The 16,871-nt window shown below is 50.1% G+C and overlaps 1 protein-coding gene across 1 annotated transcript; it reads left to right on the top strand.

Annotated features, from left to right (window-relative positions):
• Nucleotides 1-10,672: 10,672 nt before the first annotated feature.
• On the top strand, nt 10,673-13,698 carry LOC120711156 (glycosyltransferase BC10-like). Its single transcript, XM_039996600.1, has 2 exons — nt 10,673-11,622; nt 12,626-13,698. The coding sequence occupies exons 1-2, from the start codon at nt 11,032-11,034 to the stop codon at nt 13,265-13,267; spliced, it is 1,233 nt and encodes a 410-aa protein (XP_039852534.1). The 5' UTR covers nt 10,673-11,031; the 3' UTR covers nt 13,268-13,698.
• Nucleotides 13,699-16,871: the final 3,173 nt, after the last annotated feature.

Here is a 16,871-nt window from a genome sequence, read left to right as displayed (position 1 = left end):
AACGGAAGGAAAAGGAAGACGGGGAGGGGGAGTGGTTGGGCTCGTTGGGTGGTCTGGTCCAGCCAGGTCCGGGCGGGCCGGGCCTGTGCGTGCTCCTCTCCTACGGTGGTGGTGGATTGGGATTGGATCCTGGATGATTGATTGGTCCAGCCGTCCAGGGAGGCAGCCCGCAAGCAAGGTGCGGCGGTGGTTGCACGGAGCAAGGTGGCGGCGAGCACCGGGACGAACCGGCGACGCGGTCATGGTGGCAGGCACCCGGTCACCTACTCTGACTACTCCGACCGTGGAACGTTGACCTCCAGGCGGATGATGAGTACGCTCCCGGGTCAACCTCGTAGCGCGCCCGTGCCCACAATTTTAGCTATGAATGATTGAATATGCCGCTGATACTCTACTATATATATAAATCACAAAAAATCATAAAATAGAAAATCTATATCTCAGTCATACATGGTCCCATAATTATAACATTTTTACTACAGCTCCACCATACAATGATTAGCCTATCATAAAATTTTTACCATAATTAGATAACGAAAGCTGTATTTATAAATTAATTACAGAAATATATATATATATATATATATATATATATATATATATATAATTACAACAAAAAATTTATATTAAAGTATACTATATAATATGTTCACTGCGTAGATTTACTCATGTGGAGTCTAACAAAATTGAATTTTCTATTTTATAATTTTTTGTGATTTAATATGATTTTTCAAAGATTCAGTCAAAATAAATATAAAAGAAAAAACGAAAACCGATGCCACGTCACCCAGAAACCGCTCAAAGGAGGTCGCACGAACGGTTTCGAAAGTTCGAAGAGTCTAAATAACCGGTTTTGTGGTTTAGGGAGGAAAAGCAGATGCGGTCCAAAATTGAGGAAGGCAGGAAGGACTTAAAAAAAAAGCAAGCGGAGGCCGAGCCGGGCCCAGGCGAGTCAGCGCGGTGACCCCCAATTGTTGCAAACTTGCTTGGCATAACCGCCGCGTGTGTGTTTGCGTGTGGCGACCGGCGACGGGGCTGGGCTGGGCTGGCTGACCCGTCACCTTTGACTAGGCCAGCCGTGTGCTGAAGCCGACGATCGGTCAATGGCGTAGACCGATCAGCCGGAGAAAGTAAAGAGTGGCAGGCACAAAACGAGAGATAAGTTCAAGGACATGTATGTGGGCAGTCAACAGGGTTAACAATTTCGGCGAAATTTCGCCGAAATTTCGGAAAATTTTTCGTTTCCGCTAGTTACCGGGATCCGAAATTTCGGTATTTTTCGGTATATTTCGTTTTCAAATTCAAAATTCAACAAATTTCGACCGAAATTCAACGAAATTCGCCGAAATTTACCGAAATTTCGGAACGGAATTCCGTTTCCGCTAAACACCGGGATTTGACCGGAAAACGAAATGGTTAACCCTGGCAGTCAACGGCCGGCGGCGCTTTTTTTAGATTGAATGCAAGTGAAGAAGATATATACAGTGCTGTGGAGGCAGGGTCTTGCCTTTAGAATGGAAGCTAATCTAGATTCACCGATTATATATAGCTCAAAATATTTTCGTAACGATATTTTTGGTGATTTAAACACCTCCCTTCGAAGAATAGATTGAAACACCTTTCCTATTGCACATTTGCTTAATTCATTTTTATCTTTACCGACATTATTTTTGGAGTAAATTGCACCCACCATACAACAACTTGGTAGGTGAGTGCAAATTGGCCCAACAACTTGTAAAGTGCTCAATTTAATACAGTAACTTAACAGGTAAGTGCAGATTGATTCAACAATTTAGAAAATGCTTAATTTAGTACAATAATTTGGCAATTGCTGCATTCACAGTCCAAACGTTACACGACAATGTATTTGCTAACGTCAGATCACAATAAAGAGTATATTAACATCGTAATGTATTATTTGACCATATATTTTCGTAGCGCAATGAACGCCAATAATTTTATTCTGAATAAATTAATTATAGTTTTATTAAAAAATTGTCGATGTCCTGACCCGGCGGTCCGGACCCAACTAGTAATGATGCTGCGTGTTTTCTCATCCCATATATTGATGCAGGAGGCAACACAGTAACGCACGGGTTTATCCTGGTTCCGGCCGCGGGGGTCGTACATCCAGCAAGGGGGTGTGCGAGGGCACTGTATTAGCTTGCACCGGAGGTGCCTGTAGTAGGGGGTACAGGCGAGGCGAGAGAGGGAGGGAAGCTCCCAAGTCTCTGCTAGAGAAGGAGTTGATTGAAGCGTGTGCCAATATCAGAGACTCAGTGGTGTTGAGTGTGGCGTACTATCGAAATGGTCCGACCGCGACCCCCTTAAAGGAAGCACGCCTCCTCCTTTTATAGACACAAGGAGGGACGATGTACATGCACAGGGGATCGTGGAAGTCGTCGTCTTTTCCCCGAATCGCGGAGGTGCAGTGGTCGAGCACTGTGGGAAGTACACTGTGGGGCATGGCGTCGGGCGTGGCAGTCGTCCTGGGCATCGTCCTCGGCCTTGCGGAGATCGCGCCGGCTTCCTGAAAGCCCCAGCAGGCGGCGTGGTCGTCGGCGCTACCAGCCACGGCCTGCTTGGCCTTGGTAGTGGGGTCGGACCCCGCGGCGCTCGGCACGACTTGCTCCCCGGACGCACCAGGGATCCGGATCCCACGGTCCGGGTCGCCTCTAGTCTGGCGCGCTGCCAGCCCACCATCGTCGAGGGTCGGCAGGGTGGCCAGCACCGCAGTCCACAGGCGTGAGTCCTCGCAGAGGGGGACGACACCCCGAGGAAGGATCAGGTGCTCCGGGATGAAGATCTCCCCCGTCACCGCCCGCACCAGGACCTCCAGGGCTTCCTGGGTCAGATCGTTCCCCTGTCCGTGGTGGGTCCTACTGCAGTCGTTGGGGCTGGTGAAGCTCCAAGCAGGACGCGACCGCTGCTTCAGGGGGGGCGATCCGGCGCTTCAGGAAATCCCCGAGCACGTGTAGCGAGGTGAGGCCGCCCTCCGCCAGCGACCTGATCTTGCTCAGCACCGGGTCGAACACCGGCGGCAGGGACGGCTTAGCCCGCCCGGACTGGCGGTCAGAGGCGGGTCCCTCGATCGGCAAGGTGAGGCGCTCATTGGCTTCGGTGGTGGCGATCACCCATTCCTTGCGCCAATCTTCCCACTTTCCGCCGGTGAGGCCGAGAATGTAAGGCGTCGGCAGGTCGCTCCTCGTTTAGAAGTAGTACGCCCCCACCTCATCCTTCCCCTTCCCGGACTTCACCAAGACAAAGAAGTGGTGGAAGAGGATGACACAGGGCCACACCCCCCACGAACATCTCGCATAGATGGACGAAGATGGACGTCAGGAGGAGGGAGTGGGGCGTGAGGTGCTGGAGTTGGAGGCCGAAGTCTTCCAGCAGCAACAGCAGGAACGAAGAGACCGGCTGCCCTACGCCGGTGGAAATGTGCGAGATGAACAGCACAAATTCCCCGTAGCGCAGGTCGCCGAGGGGAACCGAGCCTGCTCGAATCCCCCAGGCAGTCTCCTGTGGACTCCACCCTAGCAGGCGGCGCACCGTGTTCAGCTCCTCCTCGGTCTGGAAACGACGGGGGCGAACGAGGGACGCCATCTCGCTGTGGAGGTGTGGAGCAATGAAGCGTCCCCTCATCAGAGAGAACTTAAATGTGATACAAAACACCAGTCCCAGGAGGCTGATGCCACATTTATTACATCAGATGGTTCATAACCGTACAAACCTTGGAGGACACACGATACAGATAATGATAATAAGTAACCAGGCTACAACATAACACCAGACCACAACCCACATGGGGTCTATCTCGGGCTCAGAGTACTGCGTCAGCGAAAACATCTCGAACAGGGCTGGTTCCACAGGCAAGGTTGGGTGTAGAACGATAACCCTACTCAGCGTTGTCTGGTACGAAGTCTGGATCTTCCTCTTTAAAAAGTAAGAATGGGGTGAGTACAAACATACTCAGCAAGTCCAACCACACCCACGGAGGGGGTTATATCATAATAATATGCATAGGTATATCAAGGATAAGGTTACGGTTTAATTTGCGGAAAGCTAAATTTTATGCAGGGGTTTATTTAGCACCAAACATTTCAGAAACCAGTTTTTGTAAAGGGTAACACAGAGTTCAAGTTTTAAACTGCTACCGGACTCCCCGTCCGTCGTAGCACACGGCACAACTGCCGGACATTGAACCAAAACACTCACGCCAGCCCATCCCGATGAAACACTAGTTATGTGACCACACCGTAACTCGCCCAATAACGTGGGCACGGCTATTCGAATAGCTTTTAACTCTGCAGAGGTGTGCAACTTTACCCACAAGTAGGATACCACAACTCAAACACTGTCGTGTCGGTGTAGATCCCAACATAGCCATTACCCACCTTAGCTAAGCCTGACTAGCCATCACGGGATTCACCAAGGGGTCATCGACCTAACTCTGAGGTTTAACCGGGGTATAAGTCACACTGAGCATATCCCTTCTCCTTGGTCACCCGTTGCTCTCAGCCCTCCTGATGGCTATCACACCAACTAGTGGGATTCATGCTACGCCGTTGCCCATTCAACGGTCGAGTGGTTTGCACGATAGAGGAGTTAGGTGAGATGACACATCAACTCGGTCCTTAGACACGACAAGATGGATATCTCCCTTCTTTGCCCTGCCACATTGGCACGAGCACACCAAATGGCAAATCCGTAGAAATGCCCTCCATCCCGTCTAAACTTTCTTTACAAACACACCACATTTATCATATCCCACACGCACACATTTTCTTTATAAAATAAATCGTATTATGAGCAAAGTCCTAAGCGTTCTAATATCGATTAACGTCCAAGCAAAATCGGACATTAATCTAGGTGATCAAGGAATGGTCATCACAAATCAAGGGGTGGCTATCCAACCGTGTTTTCATGCAAGCAAAACATATGCAATTTTATAAAACAGGCCATTGGGTTGTATTTATAAAAACTAGGACAGAAACATGCATCAAAGGATGGGATTGAACTTGCCGTCTTCGTAGCCTTCCGGGAGGTCCTGTCCTTCGGGTTCGGGGTCGCGGAACGGGTCATCGTTCTCCTACTCACCGTACTGCTCATTGACGGGCTCTCCTTCGTTCACTCCGTGGTCTACAGCGCACACAAACAAGTATCCAATCAATACAAAGATCTATCGTTGAGCTCGAATAGGGAACACATAAGATATGGAGTATTAAGTAATATTTTCGAGTGGTTTCCTAATGGCATGGCCGAAACTAAGTTAAAAGATACTTGGTAAAGTTTCGGATTGATCAGAAGTCGTTTGGTTCATAAAATAATAGGTTTAGTAAAGGTTCGGGGTCGGGTAAGGGGTCAGGGACCTAGTTGTAATTAACCTTGAGGAGGTAGGGCCTGGTTGTAATTTTTTTGGACATATCTGGGTCATTTTGAAAAAGGGCAGGGCTCTATTTAAAAATATTTGTATACGGTGGAGGAAAAATAATAAAAGAAAGGGTTTTATTTGAAAGAAACATAATAGTGGAGGGGCTCTTTAAGAAATAAAGGAAAGGGGAGGGGCTTTTGGGCTAAATGCCCTTTCCTTCCCCTTCCTCCATCCCGCATAGCAGGGGAGGCGGCCTAGGGCGTCAGCGGTGCCGATTCCGGCGGCCCTGGGCCTCGGGGAGGGGCGGAGAGGAGGGGGAAAGGGGCTCGGGGGTGCGGAAGATCGATTCCCCAGCTCACCTCGGCTCGAGGAGCTGCGAGGGAGCGGGGCAACGCGAGCCGGCGGCGGCGGCGCTGCGGGTTAGGAGGGGAGTCTAGGGCCGGCGGGTGAGGTCGTGGGGATGGCTGTGGAGCTCGGGGGGCCCTTTTATAGCCGAGCTAAGGCGGTGGAGTGGCGCGGGTAGGTGAGACGCGGCGGTGGCGGCCGGCGAGCGGTGCGGGGTGCCTTTAATGGCGCTCCGACCGCTTGCTCGTGTCGGGATGCGGCGGCGCGGCCGGCGAGGGCGGGCCGAGGTGATGCGACGCGAGCGGTAGCGGTGCGAGCACAGGGCAGCAGTGGCGGGCGGCGCGCGAACGCACGTGGGAGCAGTGCGCTGGCGGGTCCGGGCAGCCGACGTCGAGCCTGCAAGCGGCGAGGGGCACGGCGGGTGGCGCGCGTCGCGTGGCGCGCGCATTCGTGCGCGCGTGAAGCGCGTGGGCGAGCGGCTCAGCGCGCCGAGCGCCGTGCGCGTGCGCACGGGTGGCGGCGTGCGTCGCGGCGCGGCGCTGTGGCTTAGCGCATTCGCGCGTGCGCGCGGTGAGTGGGGCAGGCGAGGTCGGGTCGGGGTGTGGCTCAGGGCGGCTCGGTGTGGCGCGGTGCACGGCCGGAAGCGGTGGTGCGTGAGCGGGGCAGGAGGCGCGCGCGGGAGCAGAAGGCCGGCCGAGCCGTGCGCGCTCGGGGAGGAAGAAGAGAGAGGGAAAAGAGGAGGAAAAAGGAAAAGGGTGAAGGAAAAAGGAAAAATAGAAAAAAGAAATGAAGAAAAAGAAAATGGGGAAAAGGGAAAGAGGGAAAGGAAAAGGAGAGGGGTGGTGCGCGCCAGCGGCGACCGCGGCCGCGGTCGGCCATGCGTGGCGTTGTCACGCGTGTGCGGGCCACGGGAGATGGGGCACGCGGCCAGGATGGGAGGGAGAAAAAAGGAGAGAGGGAAAAAGAGGGGGCGAGATTCGCGGCGGCCGGACGCGATGCGTCGCGCTGGATGGGAAAAAGATGGGACGTAAATTGAATTCGGGTGTCGGGTTGTTCAGGAGAAACCCTGGGAATTAGGGTTCGGGGTTTAAGGAGGAGTCGAGCTCAACGACGAAAAACGGTTTTAGCGCACGATTTAATTTAGTGAGTTTTCGGGATGTTACAAGCAATCTACGCAGAAGAGCAAGGGGAGAGGAGGCTCGAAGGCGAAGGGGCGCAAATGTTGGAAGGAAGAAGGCGAATGCGGAAAGGTAACCGCAGTATGCGGTTGTCCCTTTATGAACCTGACCCAACCGGCGCGCCCTGGAACCGTCGCTGGAACCCAAGCGACGCCCACGCCTGGTGTTAACCACCCGGTCCATGACAAGGGGGCCCAGGCCCGCCTGTCAGGGAGGGCGGGTAACAAACAAAGGTGTGAAAAAGCGGGATCCGAACCGTCGCCCGCGCGTGAAGCGAGGCGGAAGCTGAGCTGACGTGCGCGCATTAAGCGCTGGCATGACCAGGCTTTTCGGGAACTGCGCTAGTGGTAAATATCCCGTTTACTCCGGCCGCAATAATGCCGAGCGTCGCTCGCGTGACTAGGTGTACCACTGTCGTGGGGGCCACGAGTCAGTAAGCCGTTGCGATGTGATGAGGCAGCGACAAACCCGATGGATGGTCAAAGCAGGGCAAGACTCCTGCAGTATGCATAAGTCTAGCGCAAAAGGCTTCAAGTTATGCAGGGCCAAATCACAGTAGTGGCCCCACCTGCGAGTTCGTCACCTCTCCCGAGGTGGGCCCGGGGGCCACTGTCGGTACCCTATAACAGGGATACCCACTCCTACTGCAACAAGGCAGGACTCGCGTAGTCATCTATAACTACACCATAAGGGGCGGAGCAGTCGGGCCCCACGGGTCAGGCTCTTTCCACACCGGGCCAACGGCCCCGGACCCGCTCCCCGCTCTGGGACGGGTCCGGTGACGCCATGTGTCCCTGAGGAGGGGAAGCTCCGAGCCAACAGCTGAGGGCCCGGACCCCCCCATAGGGGTCCGGGACCTCCCATGTCCATCCGGACCTCCCACGCGCGTAGAACCAACATACCGCCGGGGGGGGTCCGGAGGCGCCACGTGCCCCGCAGGCGCGGGCGCGGGTCTTCCGCTGGAAGACTCGCCCACCCACCGCATTCAATGTGGGGGCTGAGGCGTGCTCTGCCGCCGCGGCACGCGGGGCAGCCTTTGTCAGGTCTCACTGTACACCGCGTATTACCGAGGTACACAGTGCAGCCGCCTGCGCCGCATCCGCGCAGAGCCCGTCTGCCGCATTAATTGGATACGACGGCACGTCACTTTTCCATCATGCCGCCTACGCCGCAAGCTACGCGGCCCGTTCAGCTACGCTGTAGGCAACACCACAAGCTATACCCTGGCGCCGTTTCGACAAGACAGGGCATGGATATGCTGGATGGAGGATCCCCGCGGGCAGGCAAGGAAATCCAGGAATGAGATCTCCTTCGCCTGCTATGCCATAATATATGAACAGTACGTTATTTTATACTACATCGATTGGGCCCACCTGTCGGGGACCCAACGGTCATGTACGCGCCTCCCTTGAGATATAAAGGGGAGGCGCTCGCTGCACACAACAAGTTCGCTCGAGCGCTCTCAAGCTCTCTCAGACTCAGCTTCACAACACAAGCAATACAACACACAGTGGACGTAGGGTATTACGCTCCGGCGGCCCGAACCACTCTAAACCCGTTGTGTTCATCGTGTTCTTCCAGCGAGATAGAACTAGTCCTAGCTAACCCCCCGAGTACTCACCCTCTGGACTTAGGCGGGTGCATTACGCCACCCGGCTGTGGTTTGCCACACCACGACAGTATCCAAAATTTTTCATATTTGTTTATGTTTATTTATCTTATTTTTCCTTTTTAATTAATATAGGAGGCTTTAAAAATATATGTGCCAAGCTCCAAAAATGTAACAATAGTTTATATCAATATATTGACTTGTTTAGCTTAACAGTGCATATAATCAAACATATCGGAAACAGTGAGAGTGAATTTTTCAATATTGAATATCAAATTAAATAGTTTTAATCAAAATTAAATCACTATACAAAAATAATTAATGTAAAGACATAACATTAATTTCTAAACACTGAGGGTTCTTATCTTGGTCAAATACATTGCCATACAGATGCAACACAAAAATCAATGGTCAAATAATACTTAATAATTTGTCCTAACGTGAATATACTATTTATTGAGACCTCACGTTAGTTACATTGTTGTATAATATTTGGACTGTGAATGCACCTATTCGCCAAGTTATCACATTAAATTGGCATTTTACAAGTTATTGGACTGATTTGCACCCACCTATCAAGTTATTGCACTACATTGAGAATTTATAAATTGTTGAATCAATTTGCACCCAGCTGACAAGTTGTTGCATGGTGGGTGCAATTTACTCTTATTTTTTCATTGGATAATCACGCCGAACCTTTATTTAGCATCTGATACGATATATTCCCACCAAAGGCAAACATGCATGTGGCCGCCAACCGGATGCAGAGAGGATCCAGGATCGCCGAGATAGCAGCGCGCAGGCGCAGTACCAAAAGAAGCTAGCCGGCGCCGCCGGAGCATGCTTTGTTTGTATCACTGCACTACAGGGATTCGTTCGTTTGAGCACAAAAGCAAAGATCCTGTTCGGCTGATCTGATCAACAGTATGACTTGACTTATTTTCTCTCACACAATATCATTCATTCTACCAGCCGAGCACAGTTCATTATACCAGCCGAAGAGGCTCTAAGCCGCCAGGTGATAGACACAGACACACATCCACAATATAATGCTCCATTCGTTCCACACGACACGCGCTTCTTCCTTGCAGCAGCTTGCACGCAGTCTTGCAGACACATCCACAATGCCTGCCGCCCTGCCGGCGGCCACCGTGCCATGCCATGTCACCTGCTCCGTCAGCAACACTACCCTGCCTGCTTGTCTGCTTGCTGTGCCCTTGCAACTTGCATTGTCTGTCTGCACTCTGAACTCTTGTTAGAAATAAAACAACCTAGCCTGACAAGCAAAAGGGGTTCACACATGCGTTTTCGCGGAAATGCAGGAGTATATATATAGACGATGACACGGAAGCAGCTAGCGCAGGAAGGAACGACGTACGACAACACAGGTAAGTCCAAATTTGCGACCTCGATCATCATCGCCTGACCACGACGACTACGACTATCAAATAGAACAGCAAAAGAACATAATTAACTTATACTATATAGATGCTCCAAACACGCACGTACGCGTACGTAGTACGCCAGTGAAAGAATCACGGCATAGTATAGCTAGACGCGTGCGTGCTTTGTTTCTAACGCACGCACGCGCTTCCTGCTAGCTCTGTACTAGGGCTGTTCGGCTTATCTTGGCTTGTCTTGGCTTATCTCCTCTCATATAATATTATTTATTCTACCAGCCGAATACTATTTACTAGATCAGCCGAACAGCCTACCTTGGTGATCAAACTCAAACGCCGTTACCTGATTTTTCTTTTTCTTTTTGAGATTATAAAACGCCGTTACCTGATGGCAGCAGGAAGAGACGCTACGCCTACGCGGGCCGCGAGCCCACCACCGCGCCCAACACCGGCCTACCCGGGCAGGGCCCCACCGCCAGCCCGGTCGCGGGCCGACCGTTCCAGACGCCAGAGGCGGCCGCCCGCCCCACCACCCGCGCTACGCGGCAGCTGCGGCTCCGTCCGTGACAGGCGGGCCCCGCTACCCGGCACGAGCGCGCCCCGGTCGCGCGGGCGAATTCTCCACGCCGCGTGGGCCCGCGCGCCGGGACACCTGCCCCCCGCCCGTCAGCCGCGGCCCAAGCACGTTGCGGGCCCCGCGGCCCGCTACCGCTGCCTGCGGGCGGGCCCCGCCTTCTGACCGTTACCCCCTTGGCCCGGGGCCCTTGGCAACCTTTCCCCTCCCCCTTCCCCTTCCCACCTCCTCCTCCTCCTCTTCCTCGTCGGCGACCTCATCGACAAATCTCGCTCGCTCCCGGCCGCGGAGGGGGGCTCCCCGCCCGATCCACCCCATAAATACCCTCGCGCGCCCTCCGCCCCGCGTCTCCACCACTCGACGGCGACCTCGCCCTCCCTCCACGCGCTCCCCTCCTTCGCCGCTAAGCGTCCTCTCCCCGCACCTTCCGCGTGCCGACCTGCGCGCGCGGCTCCCCGGCGCACCCTCCACCGCGCCGGGGGGACAGCCAGCGGCACTCGCCCCACCCGATCTCATCTCTCCCGCGGGTGCCGGAGCTCGGGTCATCCGAGATGTGGGGCGGCGACTCCAAGCAGACGCTCAAGTCCCGGGGCGCCGGCGCCGGCGCGGCCGGGGCCCCCGCCATGGGGGACGAGGAGTCCGACTACTTCCCGCCCACCCCGCGCAAGGACTGGTCCACGGGCCTGCTCAAGCTCGTCACCGCCACCGTCATCTTCATGGGCGGCGTCGTCCTGGGCCTCTCCGTCAGCGGCAGCGTCGCGCGCTACTACTACAACTCCTCCCACGCCGAGCTCTTCTTCCCGGCCACCACCTTCGGCTGCGACCCGCGGGACCGCGACTGCGGGATGGGCCTCGCCTTCAAGGCCTTCGTCCACCCGCCGCGCCTCGCGCACTCCATGACCGACGACGAGCTCTTCTGGCGGGCGTCGCTCGTCCCCAAGGCCGACGACTTCCCCTTCCAGCGGGTGCCCAAGGTCGCCTTCCTCTTCATGACGCGCGGCCCAATCCCCTTCGCGCCGCTCTGGGACAAGTTCTTCCGGGGCCACCAGGGGCTCTACTCCGTCTACGTCCACACCGTGCCGGACTACAAGCTCAACGTCTCCAAGAACTCGGCCTTCTACGGCAGGCAGATCCCCAGCGAGGTTGCTTCTTTCACCTCATTGCTCCACTTGCTATTACTCGTGACTTGCTAGCTGATTGTTAATCCATACACCCGTTCATCCATTCATTATTGTTCTTGTGCACATGAATCTTCCTTACTAGCACATTGCAATCCAGCAGCTTCACAATTTGCGTCGCATTATTGCTGTCTTGTGCATGAAAAAAAAAAAATATCTGGTTCCCCCTCAAAAAAGAAAAAAAAATCTGGTTGATTGGATAGCTGGTGCCTTGGTGGCCGCTTGTCGTGCTAGTTGGTGCCTGCCATGTGCTCAACTTGATTGGGATATGTGTACTCCGTAAACACAAAAACGTAAAATTTTGCGAATGAATCTTGCTAATTTGAAGTACTAAACGAAGTCTATTTACAAAATTTTTTGCATAGATGGGCTGTAAATCACGAGACGAATCTAGCGAACCTACTTAATCCATGATTTGCAACAGTGATGCTACAGTAACCATCCGCTAATTATTTTTAAATCATGGATTAATTAGCATCATTAGATTCGTCTCGCGATTTACAACCCATCTGTGCAAAAAGTTTTGTAAATAGACTTCATTTAGTACTTCAAATTGGCAAGATTCCTTCGCAAAAAAATTTTGCGTTTACACTCGCGATGAACTAAACACAGCCTTAATTTGTTCGACGACTAGTGGTGCTCCCGAATTTCAGATGAGTGATGATGAGATTCTCGCTTGACAAATATTCCTGTTCCATCATTTAATAAACTACTAACAGTCAAGAAGTTTGGGCTGACTGACCTATTCAGTAAAGTCGGTTTTCAGAGCGATATATCCCAGAGGACCTATTGTTCTCCCTTTTTATTTTTGTGCTAAAGTATGACCTTCGAATTTCAGTGTAATGTGTGTGTTCCTTCTCTACTTCACAGCACAGTTCTTCCCCTTATTGTGCGCTTGCAGTTCAAAACCCTTTGTGGATGGATAACTTTGTTCCAAGTTCTAACATATTGTTTCTTTCCAATGCAGGAGGTGTTCTGGGGATCAATAACTCTTGTGGATGCTGAGAAGCGCCTGCTGGCCAATGCTTTGTTGGATTTCTCAAATGAGCGGTTTGTGCTGCTCTCGGAGAGCTGCATTCCTGTATTCAACTTCCCCACCGTCTATGAGTACCTCATCAACTCGGCGCACAGTTTTGTTGAGTCCTACAACATTGACACCCCTCAGTGTGCTGGCCGGTACAACCGCCGCATGGCACCTCACATCATGGCAGATCAATGGAGAAAAGGGTCAGAGTGGTTTGAGCTTAACCGTGAACTGGCTGTCCAGATAGTAGCAGACTACAAGTACTACTCAATCTTCAGAAAGCACTGCAGGCCATCCTGCTACCCAGATGAGCATTACATACCAACTTATCTTCATTTGTTCCATGGGCCCCTCAACGCAAACAGGACCATCACATGGGTTGATTGGTCAAGAGGAGGCCCGCATCCAGCAAGGTATGGTGCTGCAGACATCACAGAAGAGTTCATCCAGGCCATCAGGAATAATGGCACACAATGCTTCTACAACTCAAAGCCCACCTCTGTCTGCTACCTCTTTGCGAGGAAGTTTGCTCCAAATGCTTTGGGTCGGTTGATGAACCTCACCTCGACTGTGTTGGACTTTTGAGTTGTTTTTGCCATGCGCCGTCCTCGCCGTCTTCAGCATTATTCTATTGAGGGAGGTATCTAATGATGTGCATGCCGGTCAGGAACTAGAGCTCCTTTACACTACTACATTGGAGTTGGCGACATGTGTCTCACTATAGATGGATGGTCAGAGATGGTTTTTGATGGACGATGGGTCTCTCGCGGATAATGCTGTGTGTGACAGTGAAAATTGCTTCACTTGTCCAGGTTATCCTGAAGCTGAGTCCCGAGATATGGACAAATGGCATTGCCAACGGAGAGGACATTTCTTTCACCACCCATTCTTTTTAATATATCATAGTCATATGATAGAGGATCGTTTTTCTTTTCTTCCTCCCCCTATCTACTGTAATGACTTGGTCAGATACTAATTTCTGTGAATATAACTTATCAATCATTGCTTCACTTCAAGTCTGGCATTGCCAGATGTCGCTCTATGCTTGATAGCCTGTCTCTAAACCTTGAAGGTACAGATTGCCATTGGTTGTTCTGTCGATGATGCTTAAGTACAGAAAAGATCGATGATGCTTAAGTACAGAAAAGATAGATAGGGAAGTATGCGGCCGCGGGCAGCAGAATATGCCATATTCTTGCAGAGCATTGTGTAGACTGGCTATCTTTGCACGAAGAAAAGCAAGTGGGCTCCTTTTTGAAAGCCACGCAGGAGTATGCGTCGGCTGATCTTGATCACTTGAACAAACATGGGTTGCTGCTTTATCACTTGGAACAGATTGCCAGGAACATGCTTGATTGGCCTTCATTTAGCAGATGACCCAATAACCAATATTCTAAGATTGGTTGTGGGCCCGTTTCTCGGACACCTGATGGTCTTCACTCTTCCATCAGAGTAAACTTCGTAAACTTCAATCGTGGCTAGGGTTCAGTGGACCCGTTGGCTACTTCCTTCTGTTAAGCGTGTTACACTTCAAACTGAGTACTTGTGTTCTGCATGTGCAGTATCAGACATTCACCAACCCTGCGGATGCTAAACAATGCGTAAAGGATCAAGCCCCTATAGTTGTTAAAGCTGATGGATATTGTCTGCTGGGAAGGGTTTAGTAGTTGCTATGACTTCAGATGAGGCTTCTTTTGGTTCTGCTGGATCACGTGTCATCATTGAAGAGTTTTTAGAGGGAGAAGAAGCTTCTTTCTTTGCATTGGTAGATGGAGAAACTGCTGTGCCTCTTGAATCAGCCTCTTGGATCAACATCTCTAGAAATTCCTTCACCTGTGCAAGTCATGTGGCTGTATTAGTTATGATAGAAAAACTATTAGACTGCTGGAACCCAAAATATATTACGTACCTCGGTTAGGTTTTTGACCGAGTAAACCGCTGCAGTTTCCTGGGTCGTTTACGAGACCAGTATTCCAATCCCCTTATGTTGCACCCAAAGCACATGAAAGATGCAAAGTATTAGCTAGGAGGATATGATTTAATTGCACGCATTTTTCATAATAAAATCAATTACCTGAAATGCATCTTTATCCATTTTATCATCTCCGATAGTAGATGGAAAATGTGTTTTCAACGGGTTGTCCAGGCCGTGTTTTAAGAAGATAGTCAACGTCATGACCTTTGTTCCAATCCATTAATTAGGGGGCGCAATTCATAGACCTTACAATAAACTTTTTCATTAGTGCTCAAATTATATAAAGAGGGATCTCTCTGGTTATGTGTTCTCATATTTTTTTACCCTAAAATTTGTCATTTTTTGGTCCAATTAGATTGCATGACACGTCATAGCAAAGACACATATCAAACTTCAGCAAATTTTCAGCAAGAAATATATCAAATACTTGAACTAGAACTTACACTATAGAACATAAAAGATACATGCAAAATTGGACAATAATTCGGTAATGTATGCACTGTAATCACAAAAATGGAACATTTTAGATATATAAATGAACCATGGACACGACAAACACTAAAAACACACGTGTCACTAGAGAAGCAATTCAAGTTTGAGTTATTACAACTTACATGAATATAAAAAAATATAAAATATTCGTACAGCAATTTAAGAGTTCATAAATGTCAATATTCAAATTTGTTAATAATGGACCACAGACTGTGGTTGTGGGATCCAGTAACCAATGACACATAAAAATCTATCAAATGCAGTACAGATCTCAGAACAATATGTGTGGATGCAGATACATGGAGTAATTATCTATAGAAAGTGTTTTATGGGAGAAAAAAATACCTTATGGCCCTCTGTTAGCTTCGAAGAGTGCTGTTCCCGGGCATACTTTACAACTTCTTCAAGGAGGAGCTGATCTTGGATACAAGAAAAGAAAGTGATGTAAATAAACAGTTCTTTTTTTGGAACAGTAAATAAACAGTTCTAAGTTGCAACTCGAATACATTAAGAAACACAACAGGGTTAGAATTTAACCTCGTCTGCTACATTACGGTAGTGGACGCTCACACAATATTTGTTGTTTTCAAGCTTTGCACCCCTGATTCTGTCTGTCGCACGTTCTACAAACTCATTTTAAAATTTTATGTTAATATTTTCACACGGCACAACTAATTTTATCTAAGCTTTCCAGATGGTTGGACCTAGTATACCTCATAGATTTTTTAAAGGAAGTCCTTTGCTGGTTCGTACAAACTGGGTTCTATGATTTACAGTAAAACCAAAATTATGAAGCAAACATATATACGGTATAGTCAGGAATTACACAGGCAAGCAACATTGGATCTTGGGGGGTGGGGGCTCCTGCCCCCTACCCTACTCCCCGAGATCAATGAATACCCCCTAAGCCCCCTCGAAGAAGAAGAAGAGGAGGCCCCATCTTCATATCTTGACTGGATTCGCCCCTATGGGCAAGCAAGATGTATGATGCATCAAATGTTGGTATTGTAAAATTGGGTAAAATGCTCACAATTTCACCGGTACTCACTGGTTCTACTATCGTGGTGGTCATTATTTCGAACCCATGACTGTCTGCATAATTGATTTCCCTAATCTTGACAAATTCCAAGATATGGTTAAATATCAAGCCAAGAAATTATCAGATTTTAACATCTACTAGATATGATTGAACAATTTTTTTTTGCTTCTAGTTTGAAAGTACCTTTGCCCGAGATCAACCGCTGACAATTGAAGTTGTGAAGAGCATTGCAGCTTTTCTGACAATCGCACGCATCTATTTGTTTTATATTCAAACAAGAAACGTGAGATTTTGCAAAAGACTATAAGGCATTAGTAAATTTTTGGAACTACCTCCTAATGCATGAATGCTTTGTCAGGGTCATTGACAATATGGCTGAAGCCTGAAGGTACCATCGTAATCAAGGAAGAGTGCTATTCGTCTCTGTAGTACCGACTTCATGACCACCTCAAATGAAACTAAAGATGAAGGACATACATCCTTCGGGGTAAGAATAGAATGGTTCACAACCATGGAAATGAACTCAATAAACTGCAAACACAGTATTCATATGCAGCTAAAAATGCAAAGCTTATGTAGTGCAACCACACACATGAGACCGGAGTCTAGCTGGCCGGCGGCGGCCTCCGATCCTCTCTGCACAGCCAGCCAGCTCCAACATCATAGCAACACTCAAACTAGCT

The sequence above is a fragment of the Panicum virgatum genome, chromosome 6K, assembly GCF_016808335.1.
Source record: "Panicum virgatum strain AP13 chromosome 6K, P.virgatum_v5, whole genome shotgun sequence".
NCBI lineage: Eukaryota > Viridiplantae > Streptophyta > Magnoliopsida > Poales > Poaceae > Panicum > Panicum virgatum.
The sequence above is the reverse complement of the archived record's forward strand: the minus strand, read 5'-3'. Positions and strand labels throughout refer to the sequence as shown.

Coding starts and splice junctions, on each gene's coding strand:
- LOC120711156 (XM_039996600.1), top strand. CDS start 11,032: ATGTGGGGCGGCGACTCCAAGCAGACGCTCAAGTCCCGGGGCGCCGGC. Junction 11,623..12,625: donor GCAGGCAGATCCCCAGCGAG/GTTGCTTCTTTC, acceptor TTTCCAATGCAG/GAGGTGTTCTGGGGATCAAT.